The sequence below is a fragment of the Nannobrachium achirus genome (genome assembly GCF_963921795.1).
Source record: "Nannobrachium achirus genome assembly, chromosome: 14".
NCBI lineage: Eukaryota > Metazoa > Chordata > Actinopteri > Myctophiformes > Myctophidae > Nannobrachium > Nannobrachium achirus.
The window spans coordinates 59,515,637-59,540,103 of NC_137821.1; the positions used below are offsets into that span (position 1 = coordinate 59,515,637).

At 40.5% G+C, this 24,467-nt stretch overlaps 1 protein-coding gene across 1 annotated transcript; it reads left to right on the forward strand.

The window, feature by feature from the left end:
* Window positions 1–840: 840 nt before the first annotated feature.
* LOC308298165 (tryptase-like) lies at window positions 841–21,602 on the forward strand (the record flags this gene model as incomplete). The annotated part of the gene is made up of 6 exons (XM_080741721.1): window positions 841–898; window positions 5,853–6,018; window positions 14,218–14,489; window positions 17,803–17,942; window positions 20,473–20,772; window positions 21,594–21,602. The coding sequence occupies 6 exons, from the start codon at window positions 841–843 to the stop codon at window positions 21,600–21,602; spliced, it is 945 nt and encodes a 314-aa protein (XP_080597847.1).
* Between the last annotated feature and the right edge of the window lie 2,865 nt (window positions 21,603–24,467).

The window sequence follows — 24,467 nt, forward strand, 5'->3', positions numbered from 1 at the left end:
TGCTTGCGCCCGGGAGTTGAGCTCTGAAAATAGCAGATAAGCGCTGTGAGCTTGTAGATTGGCCATTAGATGGACTATTTTTTGTTGCGAAAAAACTAAAATAAAATCAACTGTACATTTAGTCGACTAAAACTAAAACATTTCACAAGACTAAAATATGACTTAACCAAATGAAATTTGAATCAAAAGACTATTTGATTCAAACGACTATGAAAATAGCAGATCTACAAGCTACTACTCTACTCGGGCCCAAGGTGGAGGGGCCTTAATTATTTTATACTTTAGATATTGAAAAATAACAGATCTACGAGCTTGTAGATCTGCTATTTTTGAAACGTCGTCAAAATGTGTGCAAATCTTAGAATACTGTATGTATTTGTTAAGCAAACATTTGTAACTCAAATTTTGCTTCTAGGGGGGGTCCCTGGAACTAAATATTTTTAGATGGGGGTTCATGGCCAAATGCATGTTATTTTGGGGGTCCTTCACATGAAAAAAGTTTGAGCACCACTGACATAGAAACATAGGTTTTTCCAAAAAAAAAAACACGCAGAAGGATTTGAAATATTCAAAGATACAAGCTCACAGCGCGGCACCGAGTGCTTGTATATCTGCTATTTTTCAATAGTTAAAGCATAAAATGTGAGTGAATCCTTGTACCCAGGGCCCAGAATTTGGTGCCACACCACTGACAGTAATTACATACTGCTGGGATACGATAGGAATGAGGAAACCAGTGACACGTCAAAATAGTTTGATGACAGGTGCCACTGTATGGGAGGAGTTGAGGACAAAGCTATTTATCGATGTTGCTCAGCTTTATGCAATGGAGTTACGAACATGGCCCTCCACAAGCAGCTGTGTGCGATATCTCTCATGCTCGTACTGCAGCCCAAAGGTAAGAAAAGCCATATTCTTTGATGTTGATCTATACCGAGGCCAAAGCGGAGAAAATACAACGTTCTTACTAGGATGGCCTGCTAGGTTGCACTCTTCTTTGCATATGTCTTTATGTACTGTAGCCTGTAAGTGATACAGGATGTAACTGAATAGCTGCCATAGAGTTTTACAAAATGTTCAGTATATATATATATATATATATATGTATATATATATATATATATATATATATATAATATATATATATATATATATATATATATATATATATATATATATATATATATACACTGTATATTATTATACTGTATATATTTTGTTTAAAATTATAATTAAGTTAAGTTTTTACTTTAAGGGGATATTTCACAGCCATTTTATTGTCTAATCAGGCTTTTGGGAATGGGAACACCATGAACAGATTTTAATTTGCCTGATTCAATCTTTAGATACACACACCCATTGTAACTTCAAAACCATTTTAACCATGATAGATTAATTAAAAACACCCATTTTTATTTGTTTCTGGTGACTCATACTACCCTCCTAATACGTGAGCAGCAGGCCATGTTTTTTTCGATAACCTTTTTAATTTAGTTTTTATAATATTTTATTGTATTTATTTATTTATTTTTTCAATTATTAAAAATAATTGAAAAAATATTGAAAAAACACGGCCTGCTCACGTATTAGGAGGGTAGTATGACTCACCAGAAAAATGATGGGTGTTTTTAATGAATCTATCATGGATAAAATGGAGTTTGAAGTTACAATGGGTGTGTGTGAGGAGAGGCCCTGGGCCTGGAGGGCCGGATATAATTTACATCAAATATATAAATATTGAATCAAGCAAATTAAAAACTGTTCAGGGTGTTCATAAAAGCCTGATTAGACAATACAATTACCAAAAGTTTTTATTTTTTATTATTATAATGTTTTTAAGTGAAATATCCCTTTAACATGACTAATCACAAAATGAGCATGCTTTGCTCTGCCACATTGTGAGCTACTGTCATTTCCATCAGCATTTGACATCCCTCCCACTGGTTTTTATATATAACATTTGCTTCGATATTGAGTAATCGAGCCCAAAGAACTTGCATATTTGACACCAACATTACAAAGCAGATAAACAAGGCTATACCGTACGTATTTTTATATTTTGACCCTGTTCATTCCTTGACCTAGAGCAGTGGTTCACAACCTTTTCAGGCTGCGACCCCAAAAATATACATTTTTTTTACTGGGGACCCCCCACCCTGAGAGTACTAAGAGTTGAGGCATTACATTTTGTATAACACGGTTCTAATGTGAAAATAGCAGATCTACATGCTCACAACGCCTCACAACGCAAGGCGTTGTGTAGATCGGCAATTTTCAAAATTTTTGCCTCTAATATTTGACAATTTGGCCAATGTTTAATATGTCATTTTCAAGTTGTTAAATTGTCACTTTGGAAATGTGCAGATACCCTCTATACAGTCAAACTTTATGTTGGTTTGTTTACTGTTGAGTGAGAAAACAATGTTGCACATTAAGTGAATCATCTGGGTACCCCCCAAAATAATTTGGGGACCCCCGTGATGATCCTGACCCACATGTTGAGAACCACTGACCTACAACACAATCCCACCAGTTATTCGATCTAATCTATGTAATTTAAAAGTGAACTGAAGTCAAGTGTATTATACTTTTTCTTCTTTTTTTAAGATTTTTTTTTTGTGGCTTGTATGCCTTTATTGATAGGACGGTACACTGACAGGAAATGGGGGAAGAGATGGGGAGTAACACGCAGCAGAGGTCGTCCGGATCGGGAATCGAACCGGCGACACCACCAGGCATCCATGCCTATGTGGCAATGCCTATAGTGGTATGCGCCTGGGCCAGTAGGCCAGCAGGCGCCCCTGTCACGTGTATTTGTATGGGCCTTAATCACTGTCACAGCGTCACAGAGCTTTACAGGCCCACGTTTAGCAAAGACAAATTCAACCTCAGCAACTTCAGGAAGGATCACACAATATTGTAACTATTGTGTACACATGTGTATTATAGCATAATAGCGTGGCACTCTTAACCCATTCAGAACGGGTACACATTATTGTGTATCATTATTGTATGGTTTAAATATATTAAAACAAAGAAAAACCGTGAAGATTAGAATTTTGACCCGACTCTATAAGTGTCTTTTGAATCATTCTAAGGTTTTTTTGAAAAACCCATGTTTCTATGTCAGCAATCTGGCCAGCCATCGTCAAAGAAACGGTCCTTTTCACTTAACTGGAGCTCAGTTAGTCTGTTCTTGAGAGACTCCTATGTCAGTGGTTCTCAAACCTTTTCATGTGAAGGACCCCCAAAATGATATGTATTTGGCCACGGACGCCCATCTCAAAATATTATAGTTCCAAGGACCACCCAGACGCAAAATTTGAGTTACAAACGTTCGCTTTTAAAATACATATATTTTCCAAAATAGCAGATCTACAAGCTCACAGCACGGCACCGAGCTTGTAGATCTGCTATTTTTCACTGGTTAAAGCATTCAATAATTCTAGGCCTAAATTTAATAGTAGCGCTGATAATATCATATTAACTCTGAGCTAGGGGCGTCACAACGGGGGGGGGGGGGGGGGGGGGGGGACTGAGTTACTAGGGCCCAAGGTGGAGGGGATTTCATTATGTTCTACTTTAGCTATTGAAAAATAGCAGATAGGATACGAGCTTGTAGGTCTGCTATTTTAGAAAGGTCGTGAAAATGTGTGCAAATCTTTGAATATGTATTTTTTAAGCGAACATTTGTAACTCAAATTTTGGGGTCCCTGGAACTTAATATTTTGAGATGGGGGTCTGTGGCCAAATACATATCATTTTGGGGGTCCTTCACATAAAAGTTTGAGCACTGACATTTTTTTAATTTATTTTTTTAAACCCTTAGAAAGATTTATACTTGCACACATTTTCAAGATTTTTCAAAAATAGCAGATGTGAGCTTGTAGAACAGCTATTTTTCAATAGTTAAAAAAAAGATCCTTGTACCCAGGGCCTTGAATTTGGTGCGACACCACCCTGCTCTGAGCTCATGCTTCCTGGAATCTTACAGTACATCTAAGATTGAGATATTTCCTGCAAATGATTTGAATTCTTTCGTCAAGTGGCCTGCAACGGAACGTGGGCGTTTACAGATGCATGTGAAGATGTACATTCCAACAGACAGGACATAGTGGTGGTACAATATGTTCATATAACCATTTTGACAAACCCGTCTTGGAAATGTAGTTTTAGTTTTGTCCCTTGTCTTCTTTTATTTGAGGAAAACTACAGAACAGGGGTCTTCAACAGGGGGTCCGGGACCCCTATAGGGGGTCCTCAGAGTTACTACAGGGGGTCCTCCAAATCTCTGTGTGATAGAAACCTTTTTTTTTTTTATATTAACCACTTGAACCCTAGCGTCCATATTCTGAGAACTTAAGCCAAAAATAGCAGATCTACAACGCCTCGCGCTGCGAGACGTTGTGAGCTTGTAGATCGGCTATTTTTGGCAAAGAGCTTTGGTGTAGAGGGGGAAAAGAGTGGACTAAGTAGAGTGAAAGGTCAAGTTTATTAAGTATTGACGGTTCAAGTGGTTAAATATCTGAAAACACAAATTGACATGAATCCAAAATATACTGATGATCGTCAAACTATGAAACTATATGGAATCTATGAACAGTTTGTGGGGGTCCCTGCTTCCTCTCTCTCTCAACTAAGGGGTCCTTGGCCTGAAAACGTTGAAGACCCCTGCTATAGAAGTTCCAGTGGAACTTGTAGTCCAGATATTTAATTTAGCTTTTTCCGTCAAACAATAACTATTTTTAACATGTTTTAGCACACAATGAAGACATAGGCAACAAAGTTCCCATATGGACACAAAATGTGCCGTTGACTGAAACTAATGTCTTATTTTGAATTCCAGGCTCTTATTCACAACTGTCCGGTAAGCATCCATGTGATTTCCTTTTATTTCTGTTTGTCTGTCTGTTTGTTCCATTAAATGTCCTATTTCTGCTGCCATATTAAGGATGTAAAAGCATGCAATCCCTTGACAAAGACAACAATCTAACAATCTAGCTCATAGGGATGTAAGTTAACGATATAGTAACTGTATCAAAATATTGTTTTTAACCCTTTTTGTGCTTATCTCAAACAAGTTCGGTTTTTTATTCAATCCAAAACAATATTGTTTTTGCTATTTTACTTACCCTGAGCTGCTTGTAGAGATGTGGGTGGTCCTGGCTCGTCCTACGCTTTCCAACGAGTGATTCTAGATGGTCCGACGATTTATTCCATTGAAAATGGTTTAGAATAAAGTTTAGAGCCCCCCAAAAAAAACTCAATCTATACTGTCGGCGGCGCGATGTATTCCGGGGTGCCTATCCCGATCTAGTCCGGGATATTTAATAAAATTAATTAATTAATCGGAGGCCTCAACGAAGCCCCGGTCTAATTTTCCATCCATGCCCGGGGCCGCGATTCTGTTTACATCGGCCCGTAATCGGGCAACGCCGCCGCACCGCGCCGCCCACTCCAATACAAACTCACATCTTTAGAGACCTTTTTCTCTGAACTGTGTTCCCAGTGCAGCGACAAAGTTTTTTTGTGGCTAAAATAGCTTCAGATCGGGCTTCTAAAAAATAAAGAAGCTAATAGCTAACTGTTAGCTAACTTCCTCCGGTCTTCATCCATAACAGTGGTTGCAGTTAAATCCCAAGCCACTACTGCCTGTGTCGACGGAAGTTAGAGCGAAGGCCTATACAGAAATGTCTGGCACTCTAGCGGCACCTTGTGGCACCTGGCATTAAATCAGTTAACCTAAAAAATCGAAGTATATCGAAATGAAAACAGCTAAAATCGAATCGTATCGTTTTATTTTGTATCGTATCGAGCTAGTAGCTCAACCCCCCTCTGTGTTGTTTTGTTAGTGTGCGGTCAGGCGCCTCAGAACACCAGAATCGTCGGGGGTCACGACTCCCCGCCTGGGAGCTGGCCTTGGCAGGCCAGCATACACCGGCAGTCTGGCGGTCATTTCTGTGGAGGCTCCCTCATCAACAAAGAATGGGTGCTGTCCGCTGCCCACTGCTTCAGCAGGTGAGAAATGAATCCCAGTCATCTATTGCAGGGGTTCCCAAACTTTTTTGTCTCAGGGCACCCCATGAATATTTCTTTAATCCGAGGCACCCCTACATTATAATTTTCACTCCCAGCACCTTAACTGTATAGCATAGGCTATCGTCGTTGTCGGGTGGAAACCTTGTATGTCCCAAACCGTTCGTGTTGTATTTATCATCTATAAAATGTACTAAACTAGTGAAAACAGCAGATTTGTAGATCGGCTGTTTTCACTAGTTTTGTGCGACAGAGGTTTCTGCCTGACAGTGACGATATTTTAGTGATTATGTTGCGAGGAAAACGTTGAGATAACCAGATAGCAAAACCTAATTGAATCAACGTTGTGTTTTTGGTCAGGCTCAAGATTGAACCAACATTGATGTCCCGCATTGAAAAGAGAACCTGTTGCTCGTTATGATCAACATGGAAAAAATGTTGAAATTTCAATTAATCTAGACAATGAATCAATGTTGATTCAACAATGATATGATCAACATTGAAATAATGTTGAATTGCATCAACATTGCATTATACATTGAAACAATGTTATTAAAGGGCCATTTCAGCACTTTTTTTCAACCTTCCTCTTAAAGGAATAGTTCACCCCCAAAATGACTTTCTTTCTATTGATTACTCATGCCATGGAGACTTGAGTTCAATAATATCTTTGGGTTTTTGTCGCATTCCTCAGACAATAATTTGATTACAATAAATATACCCCCTTTGATTCTGGTCCCCATCCAGAATCAATGGGGGTAAATTTACTATATTCTTTTTGTCCTAGGACTGTTACAAAAACCCAAAAAATATTATTGAACTCAAGTCTCCATGACATGAGTAATCAATGAAAAAGAAAGGTCATTTTGGGGGTGAACTCCTCCTTTAATATGCCTCAAATAATGCCAAAATAATCACTTTAATGTGACATCATGCCATATGTCTGAATGGTAGTGATGTCACTGATGGATGACCAAGTTTACCTCTGCAGAACTTTAACACCAAATAGAGTCAAGTGATTATTTGTGGCTTAAATTAGGCATATTAAAAACAGAGGAAGGTTGGAAAATGCTGAAATGGTTCATTAAGAATGCTTACTGCAGTGGCTCTCAACCTTTTTATACAAAGACCCCACTTTATAGGAACACTTTTGGGGACCCCAAACTTGATTATAATCATGCGATTAAAGGGGAATATTCAAATATGATGGGAGCTTGCAGATCGGCTATTTGCAACATAATCTTTTTAAGAAACCAAGGTTGAGAACAACTGCTTTACTGCATGCTCTATGAACAAAACAAACAGACAAATTATTCATTTGGTCGTTTATTCAAGATTTCACATTTTAGCAGACAACAATATACTTTTAAAGGTTTCCTGCCTTCAACATGTTACATGACCGAAACTCACAGTTTTCAAATGATCCAACTCCCATGAAACCGCTGGCCTCAAACTCCAAACCTTTGTCCTTTTAGCCCTTTGGCCTTTCTTGCCTTGTACCCCGCCATTCCTCTCTGGTGTGTAACACAGCTACTTCTGCAGTGCATCCTGGTATTGCAGTTCAGTCAACTTGCATTCAAATTTACAAACAGACGCTGGGGAAAAAGAAGAAAAAAAAACACACACACACATACACAGGTTATAAAGCAGCAGTGGGCATGTTCCATTCCAAAGTGACATAAAATGTCCAGTGTGTCCTATTTAGTGTATTAGATTTTCATGCAGCCTTAAAGGAGCACGTAAGACATTTTCAACCCCATCTCACAATAATGCTCGTAAAAAAATAGAGATCAGAGATCTCCATTATGTCCATAAATGTATTAGTGAATTTTCCCCATTGAATTGAATGGGGAAAATTCAAAAGGCAAGACGGAATTCATTTGAAAGCGTGCCTTGCATCACGGCAACCACACTTGCAATTTCTGTCAAATTGTCAAATCTGTTGTAAAGTAGTAAACCTAGTATTTGTAGATGCAGACTCACCAACATGCAGGTGTGCATTAGTGTGTCCTTGAAGGCCCTCTTCGGTCCCTTTCCCGACCAGTTGAAGATGCAGGCCTGACTGTTGGTCATGGTAGAAAACATTTGCCTGATCATACTTTCTTGAGTTGATCCCTTCGACTTAGATTATCTAACAGATTAGATAGAAAATGGTTAGTGAGGGTTAGGGTACAGTGTGCCCTGTCAATAGGACAGTATTTAAGTATAATTGTAATGAATTTTATGACATTTCTATTGCCTCTAAGAAATGGTTAGTGTGACATTTGCTTCACCTCCATGAGTAGCTAATCCTGGTGTTTTTGTTGGCAGCAATGTCTTGAAGAAAAATAATTGGGTTTACATTACATTTTCAATTTAGAATAACACTATACAACTCACATATCTTTTGCACCCCTAACTTTTAGAAATCATTAAGTACTTAAAGTGATAGTTCACCTATTTTTGACATAAAGCTGTGTGAAATACTTGCCATTAAAACAGTGGTTAAACATGTATTAATTGATTACCAGAGTCCCGTGGTCAGAGTTCTGGTCAGTTTTAGCTGAATATTAAGTAGTTCCAATGGGGTGGGGGCCATTTGGCGAGACCCAATCATTGAAAATAGATGAATCCACAAAACTAGCGTCATTTGTATTGTTGGCATATTTCTACCATACAGAGCGATGTTTCGTTCTGATCAGCTGACTGCAAAGCACCTTGTTTTGGTGAAATACGTTGCAGCGGCGTAGTGATACTGGACACAAAAAATAGTACCATGTGACAGAGGGGTCAAAGTTGAACGAACGTTGGTCTATTTGGTAGAAATAGGTCAACAATACAAATGACGCTAGTTTTGTGGATTCATCTATTTTTAATGATTGGGTCTTGAGCCCCTGCCAAATCACCGGAACTACTTTATATTCATCTAAAACTGACCAGAACTCTGACCACGGGACTCTGGTAATGGATTAATACATTTGTAAACACTATTTTAATGGCAAGTATTTCACACAGCTTCATGTCAAAAATAGGTGAACTATCACTTTAAATGTTAAGCCTAAACAACACTGTGACAAAATTACATACAAAAACATGACAAAGACTCTAAAGTTTTTAAATGCAGAAAGGTTAAGAAATGTATCAGAAAATGATAACTTGCCTTGCAACATTTGACTGGGCTCCCCTCCATGGAATGTTCCCTGCGGTGTTACAGCTGAACCTTTAAGAAACCAACAACATAGCATCAGCATTGCACATTTGGTCACAGTGTATGTGGGAAGGGGGGAATGGAAATATAGGCATCTTTACCTGGGCCAGGTGATCTGAAGTCAGCTGATCTGGAGCCATGTGCGTAGCTGTCATCGACGTCTAAAAGCAAGGACATACATCATTGTTTATATTAAACATGAATTGCTGAATTTTGCAAAAATAATACTAATACTAATAATTGAGATAAATAAGAGAAATACATACCATATTGTGCTTGTTCTGATTGCACAGTATGGAGTTATTGGCATTCCTGGAGTTATTGGCATTTCTAGAGAAATACGGACAGAATTTACAAAATAAGACCATTAAAGTTGTTCCATGTACCTAGCGCATGCCTGGTGGAAAGATAAATAAAATATAATAATAAGTCTTAAATAAGTTAGAGTTTGTGCAATAGCCACAGCAACTGTAAAAAGGCTCTTGTTGACACAGGGACAACATACAATTCTTTACTTAAAATATATTGTTGTCAAATTACATCATGCCAACATTAACAGCTCCATGCAAAATAGTGACACTGAAGAAGCTACTGTAGCCTATACACTCAACTTGACATTTAAACCCATTTAACAGTTCCATCAGAGTAAGGTCTCCTAATCCAACCACCACCTATTGAAACAGACAGGAGACACAATAAGAGATAGCTCCTTTCGGAACCCCTCACTCCACTGCTACGCAGCTCCGAGATGGGGTTCCTACTGGTAGCATGCCGGAATCCTGCGGCTGGATCGCCGATCCGCCGTTAGGGAACACTTCTATCCAAAAAGTGACCGGTCTCTGTTCATCTATAATCCTTTTACTTCTTTAAGGTGGAAGAAACTCGAAGCAAGGGGGTGAAATAAAGTTTTTATATCGCTCGAAAGACCAGCCGGCTCTGTGTTTTCCCGTGTTTTCCCCGTTGTAGTCTCGCGTGGCCAGACTGTTGCCTCCGCGATTTGGTCAAATGCTCACAGCCACGCGAGACTACAACGGGGGGAAACACGGGAAAACACAGAGCCGGCTGGTCTTTCGAGCGATATAAAAACCTTATTTCACCCCCTTGCTTCGAGTTTCTTCCACCTTAAAGAAGTAAAAGGATTATAGATGAACAGAGACCGGTCACTTTTTGGATAGAGTGTTCACCAAAAGGTAAGAAGTGTTCCCTAACGGCGGATCGGCGATCCAGCCGCAGGATTCCGGCATGCTACCAGTAGGAACCCCATCTCGGAGCTGCGTAGCAGTGGAGTGAGGGGTTCCGAAAGGAGCTAAATAAGAGACACATATAGAAGCATATTAGTCTACTTACTATCATTAGACTCCATCTCTGCCAAGTAGCTTCCAAAAAAGCCTACAATGAGAGAACAAAAACATGAACTATGCTCTAACATTTACAATACAGTATGTCCACCCTGAGGCAGTAATGGGGAGGGCTTCACTTACCATTATTAGGCTGGTTAATGACTAAACATCCTCAGAGCAGCTTCCTCCAGAGGCTAGAGGGGAACAACATGAATATTGGATGCTATAACTTTTGAACTCATATCACAAGACTGATATGTTTGCATTTGTATTAACTAAATGTTTATATATTAAAGCTCTCAAGCAATTAGATTTTGTTAATGCCATTTGAAAACTTTAGTTACTTGATTATTATTACAAAACATATATTAAACACGTCAATTCTATATACATTTCAGCAATCTGAAAACAGCAGATCTACAAGCTCACAATGTGTCACAATGTTGCGCATTGTGAGCTTGTAGATCTGCTATTTTCAAAGGATTAGTATACAGTAAATTTGAAAACATAGAAATGAACATTCTCCACAATGAGTACTTTTACTTTTGGTACTTTACGTACATTTCTATCATTTTATATACACAGACAAACAAATAAAAATACCTTTTCCTCCCAAAACAGGCTAACAAAATGGCAAGCATATAATGCTATTTTGCCAATAAGGCAAGCTACAAACTCCGGACTAAGATGCAACACAATAATTCACAAATGAAACATTTAGTCAAACAATGTCAGCCAGGTGATGCTATCTGAACAGCAAAATAAATTATATTGTCAAGAACTTACCAGTTCTTCTCACACACAAGCCAGGACAAGCCACACTGGTGCTACAGCAACTGTTTGAAATTTGAAAAACCAAGTCACATGAGATCTTGTGGGTCTCGCGAGATCTCACAAGAGGGAGGGGAGGGGAGTGGGGTGATCAGGAGGAGGGGGGGCACCACACACATTGAAACCATGTCAATTCAATGCAGCGGCGGGAACATAGGGGGCGCGTGAGTGCTTGAGCGTACTGTTATGAGAGCCCATTGATTTTTCGCCGACAATTCCTAGCACTCAGTCGTTCGCCCCAAACTGGCCAAACTGCATTCCTGGCACTCGGCCGATATCACACGTCGGCTTTGTCCCTTTCGAGGGCGTCACCCAGCGTCATAGCCCGCCTCCACATCCTGGCTGTATGTCTACTCTGTGTGATGTAGCCATGTAGCTCTACAGTATTCTACCCCCACCTCCAAAATAATTAAAAAAAAATCTCAACTGAACTGTTCTTATGCCTCATTCACATAGGGAGCAGCAAAGCTAAAGTTTTGCTTGCTTGGTCAATGTTATCTCAATGGAAACCAGCTTTAAAGATACAGGAGATACACAGAACAAAGCTTTGAAAGCTTTAAAGCTGGTTTCCATTGAGATAACATTGACCAAGCAAGCTAAACTTTAGCTTTGCTGCTCCCTATGTGAATGAGGCATTATAGTATTTTATCATGCCAGTAAAGCTCCTTTGAATTACATATAATTGATGTAGCCTAAAGCCTATTTGATTGATTGAAGGCTTTATTAGAAGTTTGCATAGGAAAATGTACAGTTTCATGACGGTACAGTTCACTGGTACAAGGTCTACTAAAATGAGATCCTGAAAAGACTAAGCTTATTTCAACAGGAAACCATTAAAGTATATCATATAACATTGAATGACACAGACGAATAGAACACAGTACTATGCAGTAGATATGTAAAGAAAAGAAAATGAGAGAGAAAAGATATATAATAAAAGAGAAAACAGTAAGTCTAAACAATCAGTAAGTATATACAAAGAAGGGGAAGGGGAAATTAAGTCACCCAGTTAAGGTTACAGGACAGTAAGACAAATAAAAAGGACTGTTGTGTACAGCCGAGTGTCGAGAACAGTTTGAAAAAAAAAAAAAACACAACACAACAAAGAATAGTAGTGCTTAACGTTTCTATAATGGATTGCAATTTTAAGTGACTTTTCTAAGCATATTGCAAACTCAAAGAACTTACAATGGTCCATTCATCCAAACATTAGGAACTACTTATCAACACAGTGCCAAAAAAATATAAATACACAAATATACAGTAGGTCTATACAGTATAGACCTAAAGCCTAGCTTTTCCTTTTTGTAGGCTTTTTATGTTATACCAATACTTTTGGACTTTTACTCAAGTAAGCATGCCAGCATTTTTAATTCAGGACTTATATTTGTAACAGAGTATTTCTATATTGTAGTGATAGGCCTACTAACTAAAGTGATACTAAATAAAACTTTTCCCCCCACTGAAAATTCCTACAGTGCATTCATTTTATGACATTGTTATCGTACCACTGTACTATTGGCAAACTGTAAATAAAGTACTCAATGATGGGAAAAAAAATGCCTTTTCTTTTGCTGACATGAAATGGGATATTTTGATACCAATACGTTTGTACATTTACAGTTACTCAAGTATAGGCCTGTCTGCATTTTTTATTCAGGCTGCTCTGTTTCATTGGTTTTCAATTAAATTCAAAGGAGCTTTATTGGCATGATACCAAAGTGTCACAAAACTGCTGAAAATGGGGAACATATTAGCGTTGTGGGTTTTCAGTGCCCTCTAGTGGCCAAACATAGCAATGGTCATTATTATCATTTTGTCTAAGCGGCTGGCCGAGCAGGCAGGCAGGCGGGCGGGGGCGGGGGGGGAGGGGGGGGGGGGGGGCGGGGTCAAAAACGAGCACCCATTTGAATATTGAAACGTCACCGCCCCTGATTCAATGTAGGGCATTTCAACATTGAAAAGTCACCATTTATACTAAATTGATTCAACAAAATGTTTTCAATTGTTGAAATGGTATGTGTAATTAAACATTGAATCAACATAGCTTTTTCAACCTCAACCAAAAATAACCAATCTGACCAAAATCCAACATTGAATCAATGTATTTTGCTATCCATTTTGGTTAGAACTGACTGAAAATAACTTTGTACTTCAAGTTCCAAATGATACTAAATATTTCTTCAAGTGTCCAAATAAATTCCAAAATGTATAAAGTTATCTCGTGGCACCCCTGGACTGCCGTCACGGCACCCCAGGGTGCCCCGTCAGTCACCCACTTTGAAAACCCCTGATCTATTGCAATGTTCCCTATGTGAGAAAATGCTAATGTTATTGTCGAAGAATTAGTTACATTTTCACCAGAAACAGACTGTATCAAATATTAGTGACTGACTATCATAAACCATACAGAGCCACCTCCCTGACAATATCGCGGAGACTGTGTGTTTATTTTTGGACCACAATGCTTGTATGAGACGATTTTAAGATGACCCAATGTTATTCTCCATAGAGAAATTACTTCCGCGAACCGGGGGATGAGTGAGTGACGTCATGACTTCGTTACTCTATAGCTCTCTGGCTGCGACTCCCTTTATTGAGCCCCCCCACTCTAAAGCTCACAAGCAGGGACGTGCAGAGAATGTTAGAGAGGCAGGGGCTGACATTTCTAAGAGGTCCTTTTGGTGAAAATATTCAAAATACAGACTATTTTCGGCTATTTTCGGCTATTTTCAGTACTTGATACCACATGTCTCTGTGGGCACGTGGCGCATCATGCTTAATAGACTCTCTGTTTTTCCCCCTCCCCCCAAATTATTTCAGCAACACCGCTAACGGTGAGATTGTCTACTTGGGTCGCCAGAGCCAAGAGGGAACGAACGCCAACGAGCTAAGCAGGCAGGTCACACAGGTCATCCGCCATCCTAACTACGATCAGCTAGCGGATGAAGACAGCGACATCGCCCTACTGAAGCTCTCCAGCCCCGTCACCTTCACCGCTTACATTCGTCCGGTCTGTCTGGCAGCATCGAACAGCACCTTCCACAATGGAACTCTGAGCTGGGTGACTGGCTGGGGGACGATAGCTTCCGGAGGTGAGTAACAGTGTTGTTTTTGACAGCAAGTCTTGATTTAGTTTTAGTCATAGTCTTTTGAATAAAATGTCATTTAATTTTAGTCATAATTTAGTCACCTGAAACGGTTTAGTTTTAGTCTAATTTTAGTCGACTAAATATCATACGTTTTAGGCGACTAAATCTACAGTTGATTTAGTCAACTAAAATGTATTTTGGCAGGCCTTGATGGCATCGTAATGACTGATTTTATACTTGGTTGCATGCTGAAAATAGCTGCGACACGTTGTGAGCTTGTAGATCGGCTATTTTCATGTCTCTCTTCTTCAAATGACTCTCTTCACCACTAGTCCCTCCCTAACAGTTTAGTCTAGTCATAGTTTTAGTCATCATAGCTTAGCTTTAATGTAGTTTTTATTTCGTTTTCGTCAGTGAAAAAAAAAAGTTTTAGTCGACGAAATCAACACTGGTGAGTAAGTGCTAGGTAGTTGGGGCGAATCCGATACTTCCGTGACCACGAGAGCAAAGGTCCGCTTCTCAGTGGCCAACAAAACTATGGTTTAGTGATGAGTCATCACTTTTCACAGTCTTTTGGGGTCAGTTTTTAGCCTAAGGAATGTTTTTCATGCAAAACAAATACTCGCAATGGATTCAGAATAATTAAAACCCCTAGTTTGACCCCTCACATCCAACTTAAAGCAGATTTTTGGGGAGTAATAGTTTTCCTTTATAGTATGGTGTTTAGTAATTAAGTGAATGAGACTGCAAATTACCCTAGCTGTCAAACATTTTGCCCGCATTTTTGCGAGGGACATGGGAGCTGAATTTGTTATTTTACCCAACTAAGGAGATGGCATGTGAAAGGAAAAAGCTTGTCAGCAGCCTGTCAACTGTTACACAACTAGTGTTTCTCGCCCTTCCCGTTTGTAGGCTATGCAAGGGGTTCTGGGAACTCCGATTTCACAACTGAAAGAGTTTAAGAGTTTTCCCTATTCATTATTGCAGGTCTAACGAAACAGTCTGACCTGTGATATATTCTTGTTGTGGGCTATACCTTTCAGTTTCTCCAATAATTGTACAGTATGTAAATTCAGGCACAGGTTGTTCACAAAGGTCGGACAGATTGAATGCTGGTGATATTAGAATTGCAAACTAGGTTTGCCATTTAAATGAGCTGGGTCACTGGCTATAGGAATGTGACGATATGAACATTTCATATCACAATTATTGTGACAAAAGAAATCACGATTTACAATTTTATCACGATAATCAAAATCCATTATCCTGGGGCGGAACATGTGCCAAAAAATAGCAGATCTACAAGCTCACATGTGAGCTTGTAGATCGGCTATTTTTTGGCAAAGACATATGATAGAGTGAAAAAAAACATATGATATATGACATATGATAGAGTGAAAAAAAGATGATAGAGTGAAAAAAAAGACTGTATCAAGTAAGTACCTTTTACCTTATTATGGGAGGGTTTAAGTGGTACCGGATATGCAGCTCGGCAAATAAAAGGCGAACTGAACCCAGTGTGTGACGGAGGACGATATCACGATAAATGAAATCTCCACGATACGATTATCGTGAGTGTTTTTTATCGCAATAAAGGATAATATCGCTTATCGTCCCATCCCTATCACTGGCAGGGGAGTTCAACAGTTCAGAAGAACTGCATGGATAAGTAGGGCTGAGTCTTGAATCTTGCATAAACGTGTAACAGTTCCTTCACATTTGTAAGCTTCCCAATCAGCCATAGTAAATCTATAGCAGTAAGACGCCCTAAGTAGGCCTGGGGCCAATTCTGATATCTTCACAAATTGGTACCACCCAAGGTGACCGTACATTTTTTACATGTTTGACTTCCTACATGTCTCTAGTTTACATTTTGGTATGATAACCCTTTCTGAGAACCAGCTTAATTGATGTATAGAGTCGGTCTCCCATCGACTTTCTATACAGGAGGAAAATACCCAGAAAACATTTTTTTTCTGGGTATTTAAGTAGGATGTGAGGGGTCTAACTAGGGGTTTGTCATGATGCTGAATCCATTGCAAACATTTGTTTTGCACAATAAACATTCCTTGGGCTACAAATGGCCCCAGAAAATGCCCACAAAACTGATGAAACTGATGAAAAGTGATGACTCATCATTTTTCATCACTAAACCATCGTTTTCTGGGGCCATTTATAGCCCAAGGAATATTTTTTGTGCAAAACAAATGTTTGCAATGGATTCAGCATCATGACAAACCTGGCTGATAACATCAATTAAGCTGGGTCTCAGAAAGGGTTATCATACCAAAATGTAAACTAGAGACATGTAGGAAGTCAAAAATGTAAAAAAAATGTACGTCACCTTGGGTGGTACCAATTTGTGAAGATATCAGAATTGACCCCTGGCCTAAAGGGCAAAATGTAGATTCAGGGCGTGGTCATGCCATATAGTTACCCACTGAAGATTCTTACTCCATTTATGGAGCTACCCAACACATCTTGCTAGCTTATCTAGGTCTCACCTAATAAACTCCATATTTGGACCTAGGACGATCTACAGCTCCATATTTGGAGCCGGCGAGGACATCTAGCGCTGACATCAGTCTGATGGTTGAGCTCAGATGCAAGCAGTGCATTGTGATGTCAGAAGAGTGACAAATGAATGAGGGGTTTTGAGTGACAAACACATGCATGAGGGAGTTTGAGTGACGGACAGGATCTGGTGGCTTTCATACCAGTGTTGATTTCGTTGACTAAAACTATGACGAAAAATATTTGTCGATTGTATTTTTTCACTGACGAAAACTAAATAAAAACTAAATAAAAACAAAGCTGTGATGACTAAAACTAAGACTAAATATATTGACAATTTCGTCAACAAAATAAAAAACTAGACTAAAACGTTAGGGAGCGACTAGTGGATAAGAGAGTCGTTTTATGATTGGTTGCTGTCAAGTGTTGTGTGCTGAAAATAGCAGATCTACAAGCTCACAACGCGTCGCTCTGCGACACGTTGTGAGCTTGTAGATCTGCTATTTTCAGCACACAACCAAGTGTAAAATCAGTCATTACGATGCCATCAAGGCCTGCCAAAATACATTTTAGTGACTAAATCAACTGTAGATTTAGTCGCCTAAAAACGTATGATATTTAGTCAACTAAAATTAGAAAACTCAAACTCTTCAGGTGACTAAATTATGACTAAAATTAAATTACATTTTATTCAAAAGACTATGACTAAAACTAAATCAAAATTTGCTGTCAAAAACACCACTGTTTCATACTAAGTGGCGACCTAGCTGCGGTCACAATGAATGTAATTCTCTTCCATCAGTTCCCCTACCCTCTCCCAAGACCCTTCAGGAGGTTCAGGTGCCCGTCGTGGGAAACAGACAGTGCGGCTGCTCCTACACAACCATCACACAGAACATGATCTGTGCTGGTCTCGAGGCCGGAGGAAAGGACTCATGTCAGGTGACACATTCTGCTCGCTCTCCTCTGTCCAGGGACGTGCTGGGCCCCTGATTCAGCCCGGGAAAAAGAGTTGGAGAGGCCCTCATTGCGCGCTATAGAGAGAGATCTTTCTCTATAGCGCTGCTGCTACTCAAAGATTTGCCATTTCAGATCATGGCAAGTGACAAGCCAGTGGGCCAATTACATGAGTTATGTTTCGTCGTAGTCGGGTGGAAACCTTGTATGTCCAAAACCGTTTGTTTTGTATTTATCATTAAAGAAATGATTTAAACAAGTGAAAACAGCCGATCTACAAGCACACAACGCCTCGCACCGTGAGGCGTTGTGTGCTTGTAGATCTGCTGTTTTCACTACTTTTGTGCGACGGCCTTGTATGATGAAGCAGGGCTTTGCTTTGCGAAAAAATGTATACATTTGAAACTTGGAGATACGAGGTTTCTGCCCGACAGTGACGATTTACTTTGTTGGCCGCCCAGCCCCCAAAATGGAACGAAGGCCGACATTTTATTTTGATTTTTTTCCTAATGGCCGGCCTGGACCGGCCGGGAATGAACCGGCCGTTCGGGAGTTGTCCCGCTTTTCCCAACGTCCCTGTTCTGCTCGCTCTCCTCTGTCATTAACTCATTAACTCTCTCTCTCTCTCTCTCTCTCTCTCTATCTCTCTCTCTCTCTCTCTCTCTATCTCTCTCTCTCTCTCTCTCTCTCTCTCTCTCTCTCTCGCTCTCTCTCTCTATGACACCCTGTCAAATCAGCTATCAAATCAGCTAACTTATCCTATATTAAAATTGCCCAGTGTCAACCAACGGCGGGTGACCGGTGGGTGGGTGGACGTCACAAACGTAACATGTGAACCTGTGTGAGGCGCACCGTTGTGCCGATCCGCAACAAACTTGGCACAAACACTGTTCAGGGGTCTGCCATCACAATAGCCCCACGTGGGCCCTCAGGGGCCATGTAGTTTTGATGGTGCCTCATAATCTGGTTTATAATAACTTACAACGATACACTAAAGGTACACGCACACTTCAAGATAATCAGGGTATTAGGGATATTGGGGTGCAAAATCGTATAATCCTGTGTGTCATGCCAATAGATTTCTGTCAACAGATTTCAACGTTGTTTAATATTTTAAAATATTATTTTGTCCAATCTGTATGGTATGGTAATCTGTATCCTTCAGGGGCATAGTTCCGCCGATTTAAAATGATTCCAATACGGACCTAAAACTTCCTATGGTTGGCCCCATTCATTTTCCCCTTTCGTTTTCTAACCTTAATTAACATTTTCATAAATACTTTATGGTTCCTACCGCTAGTTAAAAATTGCCTTTCAATCACCATGATATGCGTTTTGTGAAAATACAGTCCCATTTATGTTAACATTTATGATAAAGTTGCGGTGGGCGTGGCCAACTAAGCCGGCTGCGTCTTCGTGTGCTGTATTTCGGGAGGCTCCGACCACATTCTCCCAAGTATCCGTGCGGTTGCACGTGACCGTTGGCAGCCAATAGCATCCTCTGGTGCTTTTACAATCTATGATGGCGACGCCCATGCCAAGGACCCAAAATGCGTAATTTGTGCTGCATAGAAACCAATGGCTTCGCTTTGTCCATATATTTTTGCCATATTAGTCTATGGCAGGGTTCCCCAATTAGTTTTAGCCAAGGGCCGAATTATGTCCAGGGTACCAAGCCGAGGGCCACAACATGGCGACGGCAGCGTTCCTGCTACTCCAGCGACAATGCAGGTATAGGCCTACTAGTGCAGTGTTTCTCAAGCATTGTGCAGCGGACCTTTGGTGTGGCCTTTGAAATTTGACAGTGAAGTCACGATTTAAGGACTTTTAAAACCTGTTTAATACCTCAAGAAATAAAATAAAATAGACCATTACAGCATCAAAAATAATCAACAAACTATATAAAAACTGGTAAAACATTGGCCAATTTTAAAATAATATAAGAAAGAGGCAAACATTTTGAAAATAGCCAGCCACACATGCTAGGTGTGCCCTGGAATCTTTTGGCTATGAAAAGTGTGCCCTGGCAGAAAAAAGGTTGAGAAACACTGTACTAGTGTTGTTGCTGCTCTTATACCACCATTATTATAATTATTATGAGAAATGCACTCCTTAAAGTTGAAACAAAATAAGTTAAGAACAAATTAACCAGTCTGCTTGAAAAGTATGCATCTGTAGCAGCTAGTTGACAATGCAGAGACATATATATATTTTTTTGACTGGGGTTGGTAGGGGCCGGACAGAATTCAATATCTCCCCATAGCAAGGAGCTATTAGCCATTACTGTAGCGCAATGGTTAAGAATTGGAGCACTAGGGTAGAGGAGGAAAGTTAAAGTCTAGTGCAGCTTTACGTCTCAATGAAACAAGGCATCATACATTGCATTACTATTTCAGGTGTATTTCAGTGCCTGTGCCCTGCAGCAGAAAACTGATTAAGTAAAGCATAAATATTATACAAAATGAAGAATACACTTCTTAAGAAATACACCATAACTCTCTCATTTCCTCATCAGGGAGACTCCGGCGGGCCGATGGTGAGCCGCGACAGCACCCGCTGGGTCCAGTCTGGGGTGGTGAGCTTCGGTATAGGCTGTGCTCGGCCCGGCTTCCCAGGAGTCTACGCTCGCGTGTCACGCTTCCAGGACTGGATCAACAGCCACATCACCACCGACCAGCCGGGCTTCGTCACCTTTACCTCCCCCGGCACCGACGCGGATGCGAGCGTTGTGTGTGATGGTACACCACCCAACACGCCACCTCCTCCACCCGGGTCGGCGGCCACTGTTGCCACATCGCCACATCCAGCACCACACGTGACTACGCCACTGAATCCACACTTGACTACAGCAGTACATCCACCACCACACATGACTTCACCAGTACAACCACCGAATCCACCCATGACTACACCAGTAATTCCACCAAATCCACACATGACTTCGCCAAATCCACTCATGTCTTCACCTGTAAATCCACCGAATCCACACATGACTTCACCTGTAAATCCACCAAATCCACTCATGACTTCACCGGTAATTCCACCAAATCCACACATGACTTCACCTGTAAATCCACCAAATCCACACATGACTTCACCGGTAGTTCCACCGAATCCACACATGACTTCGCCTGTAAATCCATCAAATCCACACATGACTTCACCCGTAATTCCACCGAATCCACACATGACTTCACCACCAAATCCACTTCCGCACATGACCACGCCCCCCCACCCGCCGTCACACATGACCACGCCGCCCCACCCACCACCACACATGACCACACCCCCCCACCCGCCGCCACACATGACCACGCCCCCCCACCCGCTGCCACACATGACCACGCCCCCCCACCCGCCGCCACACATGACCACGCCCCCCCACCCACCATTCCACATGACTACGCCCCCCCACCCACCACCACACATGACCACGCCCCCCCACCCACCACCCCACATGACCACGCCCCCCCACCCACCACCACACATGACCACGCCCCCCCACCCACCACCCCACATGACCACACACCCCCACCCACCACCCCACATGACCACGCCCCCCCACCCACCACCACACATGACTACGCCCCCCCACCCACCACCACATATGACCACGCCCCCACCTCCACCCGTTAGACCGTGTGAGAGTCTATTTTGTGGTGGCCCGAGGGCAATCCATTTCTCCTACTTTATTCATGTGATTACTCTCGTGCTCGTTCTCTTCACCATGGCTTAGGGCTGCGACCCCGACCAAATAATCATATCCACCCTGACAGGCACTTGGAATCGTATTGTAGGCATTACATTTAGTTTGACAGATAGATGAATATTGTGAAAAAGGACTAACTACAAGTCCGGACTCCCAACCCCCAGTTTGGGAACCACTGGCCAAGGGCTACATAATAATTAAGAAAAATGTATCAACATAATGAAATTGTAAACTCTTGAAACATATTATTTGGTCAGCTGTTGTTGCACTTAGCTTTCTTCCCTTGTTTATGGAGAATTTACAGGTCTCCATGGATGTAAAAAAAAGTAAATACATTTTCATAGTCATAGTTTCTCATAATCCTTCACTGATGTATTTTTTCACAATAACCACACCAGGGACATGCTGGGCCCCTGATTCAGCCTGGGAAAAAGAGTTTGAGAGGCCCTCATTGCACGCTATAGAGAGAGATCTGATCTCTCTCTATAGCGCTGCTGCTACTCAAAGATTTGCCATTTCAGATCATGACAAGTGACAAGCCAGTGGGCCAATTACATTAGTTATATTTTGTCGTTGTCGGGTGGAAACCTTGTATGTCCAAAACCGTTTGTTTTGTATTTATCATTTTAAAAATGATTTAAACTAGTGAAAACAGCCGATCTACAAGCTTGTAGATCTGCTGTGTTCACTACTTTTGTGCGACAGCCTTGTATGATGAAGCAACACATTTGAAACTTGGAGATACAAGGTTTCTGCCCGACAGTGACGATTTACTTATTGGCTGCCCAGCCCCCAAAATGGCCGACATTTTATTTTATTCTTTTTCCTAATGGCCGTTTAGTTGTCCCGCTTTTCCCAATGACCAGCACGTCCCTGAACCACACATGAATGTATTTTTGAGTGCTTCTCTAAACACATTTTTCTCTGCACCTGACAAGTGTGGCGGAAGAAAAACATAAATGTATTTATTTATTCATTACATAATACAGTATTTTTGACAACATTGTTATACAAAATGTCCTTGGCACGAGGACCCTACAGCATTCACAAACACAACTGTGGTTCTGTTTCTAACTGAATTCTGGGAATTGCAGTTCTAATAGACCATAGTCAGATGTACTAATGGCAATGGATCCGCAGTGACGTCGCCAAAAGACGTATTCACATGATTGTAACACAGTATGACTTGAGTGTTTTAATAAATTCTTATGTTCCTCTATTTTTTTTCCTTTCCATAGGCCTAATTATTTTCTGTTTACACAAGTTTCACTTAATGAATGAAATGTGATTAATAAATAAAAAATAATTGATTGATTCATTGATTAGGGGAGATGGTTCATAACCAGAACATTGTAAAAACCCATTTCCCCATCGATTAGATTCACAGAGGCAGAATAAAATCACAGATGGATCACATATTAGCCTATACCAGGGGTCTTCAACAGGGGGTCCGGGACCCCTAGGGGGTCCTCAGAGTTACTGCAGGGGGTCCACCAAATCTGTGTGTGATAGAAACCTTTTTTTTCCTCCTTTTTTATATTAACCACTTGAACCCTAGTGTCCTTATTCTGAGAACTTTAGCCAACAATAGCAGATCTACAAGCTCACAACGCCTCACGCTGCGAGGCTTTGCGAGCTTTGGCAAAGAGCTTAGGTGTAGAGGGGTAAAAGAGCAGACTGAGTACAGAGTGAAAGGTCAAGTTTATATTGAACGGCTCAAGTGGTTAAATATCTGAAAACAGAAATTGACACGAATCCAAAATACACTGTTGATCGATCGTGCTGTAAAACAATGAAACTATATGGACAGGTTGTGGGGGTCCCTGCTTAATCTCTCTCTCAGCAAACAATAAGGGGATTTTATAAGATATTTGACCAATCTGCGAAGTAAACCAAGAAATGTCTTCACCAATGTGTTTCTAAAGATGTGTAATAATATGTACTAAAAGGTTGAAATTCAACTCCCGGGGGAAACCTCGTAAAAAAACTGATTTGTGTTTGTGTTGCATTAACTTTACTATACAGAAAAAACAATGATTTAAGTAGCATGTGAGGGGTCAAACTAGGGGTTTTTCATGATGCTGAATCCATTGCATAAAATGCAATTTTCATCAGTTTTTTTATGAAGTTTCCCCCGGGAGTTGAATTTCAACCTTTTAGTACATATTATTACACACCTTTAGAAACACATTGGTGAAGACATTTCTTGGTAACGATTTAGTTTGCAGATTTTATTATGTTTCCCTTATTATAAGGGGTCCTTGGCCTGAAAACGTTGAAGACACCTGGCCTATACCTTTTGACATTAGCCAAAATAATTAGCCAAAATAATCGGGATTATCATCGTAGCCTTTCGAGCCATGGCTGCGTGGCTTATTCACACAGTCTTTTCAGGACTTCAAGGTTACTTTACCTTGGGCAAAGCTCGGTGGCTGATGCCTTTTTTATGTTTTAAATGTTGTTTCATGTTTTTACTTCTCTTTCCTGCTTTATTGTTAACCATTTGTTCTTTTTAGCACTTTTGCTACATCTTTGCTCTGTAAAGCATGCATGTCATGTCATGAAAGGTGCTATAAGGTGCTAATAAAGTTGATAATTATTATTATTATTATTACCCGTAACAAATTATATATATGAATAATAATAAATTAACAATCTGAAAATGTGAACCTAATTGTCTTTTTTTTAGTAAAAAGTAGGCACGCTTCTTTGATTATTATTTTCATTTATTATTGCGACCGTAGTTTACTATGAGAAATGTCACAGCTTGCTGGACGTAGCACGTTATTCCAACCAGTTCC